At 33.8% G+C, this 16,354-nt stretch overlaps 1 protein-coding gene across 6 annotated transcripts in view; it reads left to right on the plus strand.

Moving 5' to 3' along the window:
- The window catches only part of LOC112396007 (lysine-specific demethylase 6A-like), a 164,745-nt gene that overhangs the window by 117,150 nt on the left and 31,241 nt on the right, over window positions 1–16,354 (plus strand). For all 6 annotated transcript variants that reach the window (XR_003002486.1, XM_024739482.1, XM_024739489.1 and 3 more), the window contains 4 exons: window positions 4,282–5,054; window positions 10,209–10,338; window positions 11,750–11,855; window positions 12,279–12,484. Coding sequence is in view for 5 of the 6 variants with exons in the window: in XM_024739482.1 (XP_024595250.1) it covers window positions 4,282–5,054; window positions 10,209–10,338; window positions 11,750–11,855; window positions 12,279–12,484 (1,215 nt within the window). In the remaining variant the exon portion in view is untranslated. The remainder of the gene's footprint in view (window positions 1–4,281; window positions 5,055–10,208; window positions 10,339–11,749; window positions 11,856–12,278; window positions 12,485–16,354) is intronic.

The raw sequence follows: 16,354 nt of genomic DNA on the forward strand, positions 1-16,354 counted from the left end.
AGAAATCCTTGCCAAAACCAAGGTTTGAAAATTTTTCTGCTGTATCCTGTTACAGAATATTTACAGCTCTATTTCACACTTCTATTTTTTTTTTGAGTTAGTATTTGTATATTTTGTCTGTGAATATCCAGTTATTTCAGCATAATTTATGAAAAACTTTTATTCTTTTCACCTTGCCAACTTAGTCAGAAACTAACTTACCAAGTTTTTAAATGTTTTAACTGTTTTGTTCTGCTAATCAATATTATTTTTCTTAATAATCCTATATTGTCTTTATCACTGTAACTTTATGTTTTGGAATTTGGATGATATAGCTCTAACATTTTAGTTATTTTAAAAGTTGATTTGATTTTGCTGTCTTTTTGATACCTTCATATAATTTTTTGGCTCAGCATGTTGGTTTGTACCAAAAGTGCCTACTGGCATTTAGTAGGGATTGTGTTGTATTTATAAGTCAAATTATTAATTTTTCTGAGCCATGAACATAGTAGCTTTCCATTTACTTAGTTCTCTTTTAATTTGTCAGCCATGTTGTTATGTGATTATGAATACAGTTATATTCTTGATTTATGTTCAAATCATTTCCTTAAGGTATTTTGTAGTTACTGTTGTAATTTCCTAATTTGGGGTATTTAGAATTCTGTTTATTAATCAGAATTTCATTATTTCTGAGATTTTATTATTTTTGATCCATTTTGTTCAGGGAATGTATTTTGTATGATTTTAATTCTTATAATTTTAGTAAGAGTTGTTTTTTCTCCTAGACTGTCATGTGAACTTGAAAAGTAATGTGTTCTTTGGTATTATTAACACCAACTTTCATTGGTTACTGTTTGCACTAAATATCATTTGTCATTCCTTTACTTTCAGCATTTTTATATCTTTGAAGTTAAATGTCTCTTGCATACTGCATATAGTGAGATATTGATGTTTTTAACCAGTCTGACAGTCTTTGCTCATTGGCAGGGAGAATGTTCAGTCTATTTATGTTGAATGTTGTTGTTAACGTTGTCTTAATTTCTACTGCCTCCTTTGTTCTTTGTTTTCTAGCTATGTCGCATCTGTTTTCTGATCTTCTCTTCCATACTTACTGCCTTTTTTGTGTTTGGCAAATATTTGTTGGTATATCTTTGGATTATTTAAATATAGAATAGCAGCTTTCATTTTGTCTGCCTTCTTTATGATTTTATTGCCATGTGTATTACTAAATGTGTATAAAGCTAATAATGCAGTGTTTTGATTGCGTTAACATTTGTATGTTTAAAAGAAAAATAATTTAAAATAATATACACACACACAGTCTTTTACATCTATCAACATTTTAAAATTTCTTCTGCTGTTCCTTTTTTGTGTTCCTGAGATATTATGTAATGTCATTTGCTTTCAGCTGAATTTTTTGTTAGTTTTTTTTTTTTTTTTGCTGTACTCAGGCTGCTCACTGTTGTGGCCTCTCCCGTTGCGGAGCACAGGCTCCGGACGCGCAGGCTCAGCAGCCATGGCTCACGGGCCCAGCCCCTCCGCAGCATGTGGGATCTTCCCAGACCGGGGCTTGAACCCATGTCCCCTGCATCGGCAGGCGGACTCTCAACCACTGCGCCACCAGGGAAGCCCTCTGTTCATATTTTTTTAATGTTCCTTTAACTCTGTGCTTTCTGGTGCCTTTTTTTTGTTTTTTTTTTTATTTTTTATTTTTTTATTTTTTTTTCTTTTGTGGTACGTGGGCCTCTCACTGTTGTGGCCTCTCCCGTTGCGGAGCACAGGCTCCGGACGCGCAGGCTCAGCAGCCATGGCTCACGGGCCCAGCCGCTCCGTGGCATGTGGGATCTTCCCGGACCAGGGCACGAACCCATGTCCTCTGCATCGGCAGGCGGACTCTCAGCCACTGCGCCACCAGGGAAGCCCTGGTGCCTTTTTTTTAGAAGTGTCTTTCTTTCATCATTATCTTTGAAGTATACTTTCACTTTACATAGAGTTCTCACTTAGCGTTCATTTTCTTACGAGAATTTTGAACATATTATTCCACTGATTACTAGATTTCATGTTTTATGAGAGTCTTGTTTATGAGATCATTTTACCTTTTAATATGATGTCATTTTCTTTGCTGCCTCTGGATTTTCTCTTTGTAGCATTTTAGCAGTTTTATTATGATGTTTTAGGTGCAGTTGTGTTTATGGTACTTAGCATTTTTCTGAACTTTCTGTAACAATGTTTTTCATCAATATGAGAAGTGTTCTGCTTTGGGTTCTTCATATATTGTGCTTGGAAGTCTGTTCTTTTGTACTTAGCCATTTTTTATTTGATAACTGGTCATTTTTAATCAATAGCCTTTCTGTTTTCTCTTTCTAACCTTTTAAAAACTCCATCTTAGTAACTTGCTTGTTGAGGGCTGTCCCCTGAAATTTGTAGCCTTATCTTTTGTTTTTATTTTTAAATTTTACTGATTTTCCCCCTTGTACATAATAGATTAGTGGTCTGCTAATTATTAGGTTCTGTGTTGTGTTTACAGTCCTTCATTTGAATATTGACCGTCAGTTCAGGAATACATTGAAAGTTGCAGTTAGTTCTCAGGTTTTCCCTTTGCTTCACTGTACCATGGATTCCCTGTAAAAGAATTTATCAGCTTAAAATACTTTGATTTATAGGTTGAGGAGTGATAAAATTGTTACTTTTTAACCTGGCTGCTTATTTTCTAATTATTTCATTTGTCAGTTTTGATGATCATGAATGAACTTTGGATTTCCCTACCGACATCCATTTTTAATGTGTCCAATGTGAAAGTGGTTAGTGTATAAATAATATTTCTGATTAAAAATTAGTTCAAGGTGTTTTAAATGGTAGAGCTTGATACTGGATTTTCAAACTTGGCCTGATGTCAAATTTTAAGTAGATGATTGACAGTGACGTTTGTATATTTATAACTTGTGAGTTCATTTTTTATTAATTTGCACATTATTACTGACACATTTCACGATAAAGAAAAATGCTTTTAGCCTTGTTATGGAACTAATTACTATCTCAGGAAGTAGCAATTCTAAAATTTTCTCTAGGGCTCTGAGGTACCACTTAATATGGAGTTTTCAGTAAGAAATATATGTGTATTATAATATTTCTAACTTAAGAGAAGTTACTAGTTTTCATGTCTGGAAACTATTAAATTATTCTTTTACTGTTCCCATGACTTTAATTAGTGTTGCTGGTAATTTTTTTTTTAGTTACTTTGTCAATAAAATATAATGAGAATCTTCTTAGGGCAGTTTATGCCATCAAGGACAAATTTCAGGTAAAAATAGCATGATTTTTGTTCTGTGAAATATCTTTTCTCTGGTTTCAAACTTCTAATTTTGAAAAACTGTCTCACCAGAATGTTTTAATAGGATCAATATATTCTCCTAATTATGTGAATTTCAGGAAAAGTACTATCCTCCAGTCAAGTGCAGTGGGGACACTGCACTTAGAATGTCTTTTAGGATTGTGGGGTGTCAGAGAATGAGGATGGAAATCTGTATAAGTTTTTCCTTGGAATAAATTCATAAATTTTATAGTTTTGCTTCTTTGAGGATAGCTCCTAGATCTACATTATAGGTTCAGTGGTAATTTTAAAGGATTAATAAATATACTTTCTATGATTTTTTTTCTTTTTTGCGGTATGCGGGCCTCTCACTGCTGTGGCCTCTCCCGTTGCGGAGCACAGGCTCCGGACGCGCAGGCTCAGCAGCCATGGCTCACAGGCCCAGCCGCTCCACGGCATGTGGGATCCTCCCGGACCGGGGCACGAACCCGCATCCCCTGCATCGGCAGGCAGACTTTCAATCACTGCGCCACCAGGGAAGCCCCTGTACTTTTTATGTTTAACATAATGCATTGTAGATTGGTTTATTTAGTGTCCATGGCTTTAATTGGTAATGACCATATGCATGGTTTTCCATATCTAAATTTACATTTCTCTTAAGATGAAAATGTAAGTATCTGAATTGAATAATAAAAATTCTCAAAGCCTTATGTGAAGAAACATATTGCCACACTAATAAATGAAATCAGTTAAACAGCCCAGTTATATAATTTTACCTAAAGATTACTAACCACTTCAGTCAGCAGATTATGGAGACTTTTAAAAATAATTGTTACGATTTTGGTTATATTATGTTTCACAGTTTTGTTTGTTTTCCTTTTATTTAAAATTTTTAACCCTCAATATTGTTTTTGTATGCATTGGGAGTTTGCATAATATTCAGTTGAAACCCACAGCATTGGGTTTTTAAAGTCTTATTTCCTTTTTTTTAGGGGCTTCACAAAGATCAGAGTTCACATTTAGCAGGATCTAATGATGAACAACCTTCACTTTCCACTGGTCCTGCCCAGTATCTCCAGGCGGCTAGCACTGGTATTCAGAAACAGACTGGACATAGAACGCTGCCTAGCAGTTCAACACAGGGAACTGCTTTCAATCACCTCTACTCTCATATTGCTACCTCAGGTGGACAACGAGGCATTACCTTTACCAAAGAGAGCACATCTTCAGGAAGTAGATCTTCAGTGCCTGAAATAAGCAGGCACACTGGAGACACACTTAATGGCTGTGCTAGTGTCAAGGGACTTTCTAATCATTTTCAGCAGCTGATGGCAGAACCTGTTTGCAGTCCAAACCATGGAGATTCTACATCACCAAATTTAATTTCATACAATCCTCAGATCTCTACATTGTTGGTTGGAAAAGGCAGTGACAGTATGGTGACTGGAGCTTGTGACAAAGTCAATAATATTCACCCAGAAAGTCATGCAAAGACTAATACTTCTGTTGCCTCTTCACCCTCTTCAGTTATTCCCACCACAACACCTTCTCCAAAATCCACTGAGCAGACAACAACATGTGATATTACAAGCCTTAACAGTGCTCACATTAGGTTACAAACAATTAACGGAGAGGGGCTAGTGAACTCACAGAGCTCTAATAAAACAGACCTGCCTACAATTAGCCACAAAACTGATCATCAGATCATACCATCAGTGTCTGTGTCCATATACTCAAATTCCACAGAAGTTCTGAAGGCATGCAGGTTAGTATGAAAAAGTGTATCACAAAGTGAAAATAGTTGACTCCTGACTTGATCAGAAAACTGAAATAATATTTGATTTTATAAGAAATAAAAATTATGTAAAAGGTGATAATATAGTCACTTGTCTAAAATAACTTTCATATCTAACTTTGTTGTACGTCAGTATTATGGTTATATCATATCAGTGTGTTACATGTGAAAAACATTTTTCTACAACCTGCTTTCTCTGAGAGGCATGTCTGTAGCCTTACTGATCTGTTATTGGAGTTGTTATTGGCTTCTTTGTGATTGACCTTACTCTGGGGATTGAAACCAGAGAATGGATTAAATGATACTTGGTAGAAAACAGCAAAGCCTGGGAAACCTTACTATTTGTTTTCTTTCTGGTAACATTTTGTGTGACTCTAGAAGAGGTTATAAACTAATAAGTAGGAGGGACAAGAGAAAGGAAGAAAGGATTGAGAAATGTTAATAGACTACCTGGGAAGAGGAGCCATATTCTACTACTCTTAGAAGAATGGACCTCAAAAATTGATTTTTAATTGGTTTTATTGCCTTCACACAAAAAAGAAGACTAAGAATGAGGAACACTTTCTTGGATATTGTGAAACTGTAGATTTCCACATTCTGCAGATTGAAATCCACCTTTTTTGAAAACAGCTTTATTGAGAGATAATTCATATACCTCATAATTTGTCCCTTTGAAATGTACAATGCAGTGGTTTTTAGTGTATTTTCAGATGTGTGCCAACCATCACCACAGTGAATTTTTCAGCACCTGTTATACAATTTTTAAAGTAGTGTTTTTATTCTGTTCATATTAAACACAATAAAATCTAATCTAAAATTAAATAATAAATTATTTCTCATAGTTACTCATAAATGTTCTGTATAGGAGAATAAAATCTGTATGAAGGTTTGTTAGAATGCCACAGGTAATGCTTCTGTACAATTTTCTAGAACATAACATTTGAAATTTGAATAATAATATACTAAGTTTTAAAAAGGTCTTTCTAATTAAGGTTGAAATGAAATAAAATAGATACTATTAACTATGTGACCTAAAGATTATTTTTTAATCTACCTTGACTGTTTTATTTAATGCAGGTTTTGAATGTCAAATGTAAAAAATATTCTTTTTTTTTTTTTTTTTTGGCAGTACACGGGCCTCTCACTGTTGTGGCCTCTCCCGTTGCAGAGCACAGGCTCTGTACGCAGAGGCCCAGCAGCCATGGCTCACAGGCCCAGCCGCTCTGCGGCATGTGGGATCTTCCCGGACCGGGGCACAAACCTGTGTCCCTTGCAACGGCAGGCGGACTCTCAACCACTGCACCACCAGGGAAGCCCCTAAAAAATATTCTTGATTAATAACTATCTCTTCCTGAAACTAGGAGGTTTTATGTGTCTTCTGTATTGCTGAAACTAAAACATGTTGAGATTTTTGAGGAACTTAAATGATTTTATTAGAAGGCATCACCAGTCAACCATTGAGTATGTGTTACTGACAAAATTCTAAACTGAAAGACTTTTAAATATTTATATAGTTTGTACTTGCAGTGACCTAGGGTAGAGTAATAGAGAAATGGAAATAATTATTATTTTGTGAAAATACAATTAAAATTAAGAAGTTTTTGTCTTTCATTGTGGATTAAATTTTAATCTTCTCACCTTATATATGAAATGTATGTAAACATTAAATTCAGGGTAACGTTCTTAATTTTTGGCTCAGAAAGTAGTAAAAGGACTTTTGCCTTATTACTGCAGATGTGTAAATTTGTTTTTATAAGTTGCAAATAACTTTAAAATGCCATAGATTCCTGTGGATGCCTGGTTTTTCCAGTAGATATGCGTACCAATTTACTAGTGAAGGTATATATAACCTTTCACCATCTCCAACAATTGTAAAGCTAAGAGCAAGGAAAAGAAAAGAAAAGAAAGGATGGAGGAAAGAGAATAAAAGGACAGGTTCTGAAAATTGAGGATAAAATTATTATCCAGCTTAGAGAAAGAGCCAAGACAGCAAATGATAACTGTCCTATGGGGACCAGTTGTATTAAATGATAGTGGTGTGTTCTTTTCAGGACTCAGCATTCAGATTAGTTCAAAGAATCATAAGTGTGAGAGTGTAATCTGACTGATTTAGAAACTTATTGAGGAAAAAATCTAAATTGTATATGACGTGTCTGTAGAGCACCTTTCATTTTTTTGTATTTAAATGTTGTATTTAAAAGTAAATTAAGGGCTTCCCTGGTGGCACAGTGGTTGGGAGTCCGCCTGCCAATGCAGGGGATGTGGGTTCATGCCCTGGTCCGGGAATATCCCACGTGCCGCGGAGCCTGCGCGTCCAGAGCCTGTGCTCCGCACTGGGAGAGGCCACAACAGTGAGAGGCCTGCGTACCGCCAAAATAAAAAAGAACAGTAAAAGTAAATTTAAAATAAGATATTTTAAAGTAAGATATTTAAAAAATAATTTTTATGTAGTAATACATTTCTGCAATAATGAGGTACCCTTAGTCTTTCCCACTTCCATTTTTTTCCCAACTTCATTTCTTTCCTTGTTGGATTTTTATGGTAAAAAGTTTCTCTTGAAGAGCAGTGGAGTCAGGGACTTCTCTGATGGTCCAGTGGTTAAGACCTCCCCTTCCAATGCAGGGGGTGCAGATTCAAACCCTGGTTGGGGAGCTAAGATCCCACATCCCTCTTGGCCAAAAAAAAATCAAAACATAAAACAGAATCAATATTGTAACAAATTCAATAAAGACTTCAAAAAATAATCCACATTAAAAAAAAAAGCAGTCATACCTATTTAAAAGTTAATCTGTTTTCTGTTATTCACAGCCCTATCCTTATGCATTAGTGTTGATAGGTATTTTAACAGAGAAGAAAACTTATGGTTCCTTTATTTTCAAAAACATTTATTAGTTCTTTTTGGTAAATATCTGTGTAGTCTGATTTGACCCCCATTGATAGGGTCATACTAAGGAATCATTAGATTTTATTTCATTGAACTATTTGAGCAGTTTTCTCTGTCTACATTTCTCACCAGTTTTTTAAGTATTGTTAAAATTTTAAATTGCTGTTGTTTCATTCCTTTTGGTTGCATTTATAGCATCTTTGCTTCTGTTAAGATTTTAGATTTTAAAATGTGAGTTCAGCATTTCAAGTGATTGGTTAGTTTTGGCTCCCTTGATCATGCTTCATCTCCCCTGCCACACCAATTTTCAAATCTATTTTTACTTTCCATTACTTGACTTTTCTATATATTCATACTTTATTCTGTTACAGGACCATAAAATCCATACAGGCAGAATTATACAAGCTGTCACTTCCTGTCACTGTGTCTCATTTTTCATATAGAGGATGTTAAATAAGCTTATAAAAAATTTTTAAGCACACTCGATCCATATATTAGGGTATTATAAAATATTTATATTATATTGTATCATATCTCTGTCTCTGGAAAACAAGTTTTTGTAACCAAACTGAGTCATTTCATGGAAAATACACAGAGTGACAGATAAGTAATTCAGCATTGAAACTGATGCCTTTTATCATACAGAGATAATTGAGTCTTACTGCGTTGGCCTAACGAGGGCACTTGAATTTTTTCTCTGTTAGATTCAGATATGTATTTTTGTTGTAAGCAACAGTTCTGTGGATTTTATAAATTAGAATCAATTCTGTTTTTAAATTTAAAAACGTTAAACACATGGGTCATTATGCCTTGTGGACAGACAATGAAACCTAGATGCTGATTTAGCATTTAAACTTAATTGGTGGTTAAGTATAAAATTTTAATGTAATTCATATTTGTAAATTCTTTTCTTTAAAAATAGAGAAATCTGCATTTTCAGTCTAATTTATAACAATAAACCCCGTCCAAGGGAAATCCCTGGCTGTCCAATGGTTAGGATACCGCACTTTCACTGCCACGGTCCTGGGTTTGACCCCTGGTCAGGGAAGCAACCCAGGACGCAGGCACACAGGGCTCAGCCAGGGGGAAAAAAAAAAATCACAACTCTTCGTTGCTAAAAAATAGGTTATACACGCGGGAAGCTGTTTATTATGACATCTCAAAGTTGATAACTAATCCATTTGAAACTTTAGTTTTCATTAGTCCTATCAAAATATCCTGATTTTCAGGCTTTTCTTCCCTTTAGCTAAAGTAAAGCTAAACAAGGAATGGTTATTTTGCTTCAGCTTGTGTAATGGTATAATTTGAAAATTTAAAATATAATTTGTTTTTCAGAAATACGGTTATTTGTTCTGAAGAAATATAGTGTATAGTTATTTCAGTTTCCAAAGTAGAGCTTTTGGATTCTTATCTGAAATTTAATATTTTTAAGTGCTATTTTCCTTATGTATTTTAATTCATTGATTAGTTTTTACTTTAAGTGTTTGAACATGACAACTTGAATGATTTCAAAAGCTTAACAGGTTTCTGTATTTGTTTTCTGAGTTTAAAATTTTAAGAATTTAAAATTATCCCCATAATGGGTTTATATTAAAAAGAGAGAGTTTGGAAGCAATATTCTTAAATTTTAAGAATTTATAACTTACCAAATATGATACCTTTCAATGAATGAAAAAAATAATCCAAATACCATCACCTAATAATTATATACAATGTGAGAATGTTTAGCAACTATACAAATCACTTTAAAAATTATAGTCTGTAACTATAGTAGACTGGATTCTTGCTTAATCTTAGGGAGCTGCATAGAAAATCAGTTTTGATAATAAAAAACAAATGGTATTCCTAGATTTGAAAGTAGTCACAAAGGTAATCTGGAAATATGATGTAGGAAAAGAGATAAATACTACTGTGAAATTATTGGTAGTTAAAATATTTTGGTTCAAGTTATTTTTTTAACATTAAATGAAACAAATCTAAAGGTGAAATATGAAAGAAATGGAGTTCATATTCTTTAGATGAGGAAATAAATTGGAAAACTATGAGGAAAAATATTTTGTGAATGATTGATGTTATGTGGATATAGTATATTTAGTTATTCTTTGAAATTAACTTTTTTTCTGAATGGATATGAATATACTAAAATGCCCTATACACAGAACTTAAGATTTTCTCTTGTTTTAATCTTGTGTTTTTAAAATTACAATAAAACTGATATTTTTCTTCTAATTGTTTTCTAGGAATCTAGATAAAAATGGCCTATCTAATGGTCACATTTTGTTGGATAAATGTCCACCTCCAAGACCACCGTCTTCACCGTACCCACCCTTGCCAAAGGACAAGTTGAATCCACCCACACCTAGTATTTATGTGAGTCTCATCAACTAACTAGAAATGTCAAATGTCTGAACTTGTCTGTCTTTATAGAAATATTTTTAAACCAGTATAGATCCTTTTAGGGAAAATTTAATTTTTTCTCAAAAGTTACAAACTTTGGAAAACCATGTTTGTATCCCAGAGGATCACAAATGATATCTTTCAATCTAAATACAGTCCACTGCCTGGTTTTGTGAATAGAAATCTTGTTACATAGTCATGTTCATTTATTTACATGTTGTCTGACTGCTTTGCACTAGGCTGACAGAGTTAACTAGTAGCAAAAGAGCATAGGTAGTTCATAGAACAAAAGATATTTACCATCTGTCCTTTTGTAGAAAAAGTTACTGACCACAGGTGTATTCAAGAAAGATTTTTTGAAGAGAATATTTAAATTTAAAATGTCTTCTCACTTATGAACTGGGATTATATAGCAATAGGTAATTGAGTAGCAATAGGTAATTGGTTTTATGTGTTTTTTTGTTAACATGCTTCTAAATCTCTGTTCTGCCGTCTGCTGATCATATGGACCTTGATGTTATGGTTCAATTTAAAAAAGAATTTTTTGTAACTAAAAAAGTGGTTGAGGATATAAAAATGATGATTAGTGCATGTTAGTGAAAAGGTTAAATATAAGTAGTTAATTATAAATTTTCAATTTGAAGCTAAGTGTTTTTACTTTTCAGAAATTTAGGCATTTGGTAAAGAAATGTGGTTAGTATTAGTTAAATCAAAGGTTTCTATGATTTTTTTTTAGAGTTTCTGAAAAAAAAAGTCCTTCCAATCACCTTCTAAGACAGAAGTAAAAAATTGAAGTATTTAGAATGATGTTATAGATAAGAGAGCATTTTGGAAATCTGGCCCTTTTTTTTAACCAGACGTTGTGTAAATCCTTTACCAAATGAAACTTTACTGATAAACTAAGCCTCTGAAACTGAACTTTGTGGGAAGAAATGGAAAATGGCAATTTATCTTTTGTGGATCTTATCAAATCATTTTTTTATTTTGATAATAGTTTTTAAAACACTTACGATGTTGAATTTAAAATTTTACTTCTTTACCTCTTCTATACAGGAATTAAGGAAGTACACTTGATAAGTAAACTTGTGAAATACCTTTGAGCTATTAAGCTATTTAAATCATTTTGTGAATGCTAGTGCAATATCAGAAATTAATAACATCATTTCAGAATTTATTAAATGCATTTAAAAAAAATTAACTTATATAGTGATTTTCTCCTAATAGGATTTTCCTGAAAGGACTAATGATAAAATACTGTAATATGTAGCACTCAATGTTTAAGGTACATTGTTAATGTAAAAATGCCTGACAAAAAAATGAAAACATATTCTCAGGATTATATTTAGTCATTTCTGAAATCTAACACAATATTTGAATTTTACAGTTGGAAAATAAGCGTGATGCTTTCTTTCCTCCATTACATCAATTTTGTATAAATCCCAAAAACCCTGTTACAGTAATACGTGGCCTTGCTGGAGTTCTTAAATTGGGTAAGGTTTAAAAAAAAACTTGGAACATTTCTTTTCCTGTCTTGCATTTGTTAAAACACGCAGAAATGCGTTTTTTCCCAGTGTTTTCAGTTTTTATTTTAATGTTCTCCCCTCCTTTCTGTCTCCTTAGCACATTTTTAACATGATGCCTCTATTGGCTATTGGCAAATTTTGGGTGGGTTTTTAAGTTGGTATTATTAGGCATCATGAGTGATTTAGGTTAGATAATAGAAGACCTTTTGCGTGTAAAATGTAGGTAAAATTAGATCCTGCTATTTCCTTCAGTCCCTTGTTAATACCCTGTCATGATGGTTAGATGTAATGCTTCATGGGACTGCTGTGCAGGTTTGTTCAAGTACTTTTGAAACATTCATTGTACCAAATACAATTTTATTTATTAACAAAATTTATTTATTCATGAAGATCTTGGACTTTTCTCTACCAAAACTTTGGTAGAAGCTAACAATGAACACAAAGTAGAGGTGAGGACACAGTTGTTGCAACCAGCAGATGAAAACTGGGATCCCACTGGAACAAAGAAAATCTGGCACTGTGAAAGTAATAGATCTCATACTACAATTGCTAAGTATGCACAGTACCAGGCCTCCTCCTTCCAGGAATCATTGAGAGTAAGTGTTTATTTCATGGAGATTATTTTGCTAAATTAAATGCACATTACTTTTCTAACAGTGTATTCAGTTAATAGAATTAGGTTTTATAACTGTACAAATTATTAAACTTTTAAATGTTTAAACAAAGTTACAGTTAGCAAAAATACATACTGTTAATAGAGAAAGTACTGTTTTGCAAGATTTCCCTGTTTTTGAAATGTTTTTATTTAAAATTGTAAAGTAAGTAGGTCTACATAATAGTTCCATAGTGATTTTAATATGAAGAATATTACCTGAGTAGTGCTCTTGTGTTTATTTGGTCTATGAAAAGGTGTTTCCATTTTGTTTTATTTGAAAGATCCATAGAGAATCATTAGTACTCTTTCTATGTCATTCATAGTCTCTAAAGAAGATTACAAAAGAAGCAGAAATTTACAAAAACATCTCAAAATATTTGCCTTGCCTTGTTTGTGATCCTATTGGGGAATGCTTTGAATTTCTCCCCTCTACATATGGTGTTAGTTACAGGTTTTTTGTAAATATTCTTATCAAATGAAGGGAGTTCCTCTCTATTCCTAGTTCAGTGACAGTAATTTTATCATGCACCAAGTGTTCAATTTTTGTCACTTCTTTTACTGCATCTGTTATCATGATCATGTGATTTTTCTTTAGGTCTGTGGGTGTGTGATGTATTGTAACAATTGATTTTCTAATGTTGAGTTAACCTTGCATACAGTAGATAAATCCCAGTTTGACATCGTGTATAAATCTTTTTCTACATAGTTGGATATGATTTGCTGATAATTGTTGAGGTAATATTAGTCTGTAGTTCTCTTGTAATGTCTTGTAATGTTTTGCTATTAGGGTGATCGTTTTCCTGGCCTCATAGTATAGTTGAAATACTGCCTCTGTTTCTATTTTCTGGAATAGATTGTAGAGCACTGGCATAATTTCTTCCTAAATTTTTGGTGGAACTCATCAGTGAATTTATCTGGGCATGGTGGTGCTTCCTGTTCTGGAAAGTTATTGTTATTCAGCTTAAATAGTTACAGGTTTACTCAGATTATCTCTTTCTCCCAGTGTTATTTGTGGTAGATTGTGTCTTTCAGGCACTTGGTCCCTTTCATCTAGGTTATCAAATTTGTGGGTGTACAGTTGTTCATAGTATTCCTTTATTATCCTTTAATGACCATGGGGTTTGTAATGATGTTCTGCCTTTTATTTAATGTTATTAGTAATTTTTGTCCTGTGGTTTGTTGTTGTTGTTTTTTGGGTTTTTTTCATTTTTTCCCTCATCTTAGCCTTATCAATTTTGTTGATCTTTTCAAAGGGCCAACTTTTGGTTTCACTGATACTTCTCTTTTGAGTTTTATTTTCAGTTTTATTGCCTTCATTTTTAATTCTTAATACTTCCTGTTACATTGGTTTTAATATGCTCTTCTTTTAGATTTAATTTTGTTGTATAGTGGAAAGTTAGATGATTGATTTCAGATTCTTTTCAGAAGTGTACTGATTGCTCTAAATTTCTCGCCAACGACTGGGTTGGGTGCATCTCACAAATTTTATGACTTTTGTGTTTTCATTTTAATTTGATTCAAAATAATTTTTGATTTCTTTTGAGATTTTTCTTTTTGACCATGTGTTGTTTAGTATCCATGTGTTTTGGGATTTTCTGTCTACCTTTGTTTTACTGATTTCTAGTTTAGTTCCACTATTATCTGACAGAAGGTATTGTGTCTTTTGAATTTGCAATGGTGCGTTTAGTGATCTGGAATGTGGTCTTAGAGAACGTTCCATGTGAACTTGAGAAGAATGTGTAGTTTTTGATGCAGTAGTCTGTAATTGTCCATTTCATTCAGTTGATTGATAGAGCTGTTGAGTTCCATTGTGTCCTTACTGGTTGTGTGCCTGCTGAAGATGTTCCTCATTGAAAGGTATTAAAATCTCCAACTCTAGTAGTGGATTCATCTATTTCTCCTTGCAATTCCATCAGTTTTCGCCACATGAAAAAGAAAATTTGCCACATGTATTTTGATGCTGTTGTTAGGCTTATACACATTAAGCATTATTTTTGTCTTATTGAAGACTTCACCCATTTATCATTGTGTATTGCTGTGCTTTGTCTCTGTTCCAAAGTATAACCTGTCTAAATTAATCTTAGCTACTCCCGCATTCTTTTGATTAGTGTTAGCATGGTATATATTTCGCCATCTACTTCTTTTTTAATGTGTATGTGTCTTTATATGTAACATGGTGGGTTCTTCATACACCACTTGTATTTGGTCTTAATTTTTTATCCACTCTGACAACCTCTGTCTTTTAATTGGTGTGTTTAGACCATTGACATTCAAAGTGCTTACTGGTATAGTTTGATTAATACCTACAATTTCGTTACTTTTTTGTGCTAATATTTTGGGGATTTTTGGTTTTTGGTTTTTTTTTAACTGGCTGCAGCTGTGGGTTGGCTGCTGCTTTTTTTTTTTTTTTAATTTTTGGCTGCGTTGGGTCTTCGTTGCTGCGCGCAGGGCTTTCTTTAGTTGCAGCAAGCGGGGGCTACTCTTCGTTGCGGTGTGCGGGCTTCTCGTTGTGGTGGCTTCTCTTGTTGCAGAGCTCAGGCTCTAGGCATGCAGGCTTCAGTAGTTGCAGCACGCGGGCTCAGTAGGTGTGGCTCATGGGCTCTAGAGCGCAGGCTCACCTGTTGTGGCCCATGGGCTTAGTTGCTTCGTGGCATGTGGGATCTTCTCGGACCAGGGCTCGGACCTGTGTCCCCTGCACTGGCAGGCAGATTCTTAACCACTACTCCACCAGGGAAGCCCTGTACTAATATTTTGCTTTATTTTTTTCTTTCACTGTTTCTGCCTTTTAAAACCTTTAATTGAGCATAGTGTATGATACTTTTTTTCTGCTTTCTTAGCACATCAGTTATACTTAAAATTTTTTTTTTAGTGGTTGCCATAGAGATTGTAATACACCTTTACAACTAATCCAATTCTACTTTCAAGTAACACTGTACAGCTGCAGGGGCTGCATGAGTATCTTATTACACAGTATGCCAATGTTTTCACTCCTGCTCCTTGAACCATTGGTGTCATTCATTTCATATATATGTGTGTGTGTGTGTATATATATATATATATGTGTGTGTGTATCTGCATACATAATCAAAATACCTGTTTCTGTTATTATTTTGAGCAAAGTATAATCTGTTAGATTAGTTAAGAATAAGAAGAATATTAGACGATCAAAATGGATTAAAGACTTGAATGTAAGACCTGAAATCATAAACCTCCTAGTAGGCTGTAAGCTTCTTGACATTGGTCTCAGCAGTGACTTTTTAGATTTGACACTAAAAGCAAAGGCAACACTAAAAAAATTCTGCATAGCAAAGGAAACAATCAACAAAACAAGAAGGTAACCTACAGAATGGGAGAAAATATTTGCAAATCTTATATCTGATAAGGTGTTAATATCTAAAGTATATACGGAACTCATATAACTCAACAGAAAACAAAGAAATTATCCACTTAAAAATGAGCGGATTGCAATAGATATTTTTCCAAAGAAGTTAGACTAATGGCCAGCCGGTTCATGTTAAAAATTCTCAACATTACTAATCGTCAGGGAAATGCAAATAAAAACCACAGTGCAATACTACCTTCACACCTGTTTGAATGGCTATCATCAAAAAATCTAGAGATATGTGAGGATGTAGAGAATAAGGAACGCTTGTGTACTGTTGGTGGGTAGGTAAACTGGCACAGTCACTATGGAGAAAAATATGGAAGTTCCTCAAATAAACTAAAAATAGGCCTGCCATGGATGCTGTAGTTGGACTGCTGGCCAAATACCTGAAGAATATATCATGACTATTTCAAAAAGATATCTGCT

The sequence above is a fragment of the Neophocaena asiaeorientalis genome, unplaced genomic scaffold (assembly GCF_003031525.2).
Source record: "Neophocaena asiaeorientalis asiaeorientalis breed wild unplaced genomic scaffold, Neophocaena_asiaeorientalis_V1.1 scaffold855, whole genome shotgun sequence".
In the NCBI taxonomy this organism is placed as follows: domain Eukaryota; kingdom Metazoa; phylum Chordata; class Mammalia; order Artiodactyla; family Phocoenidae; genus Neophocaena; species Neophocaena asiaeorientalis.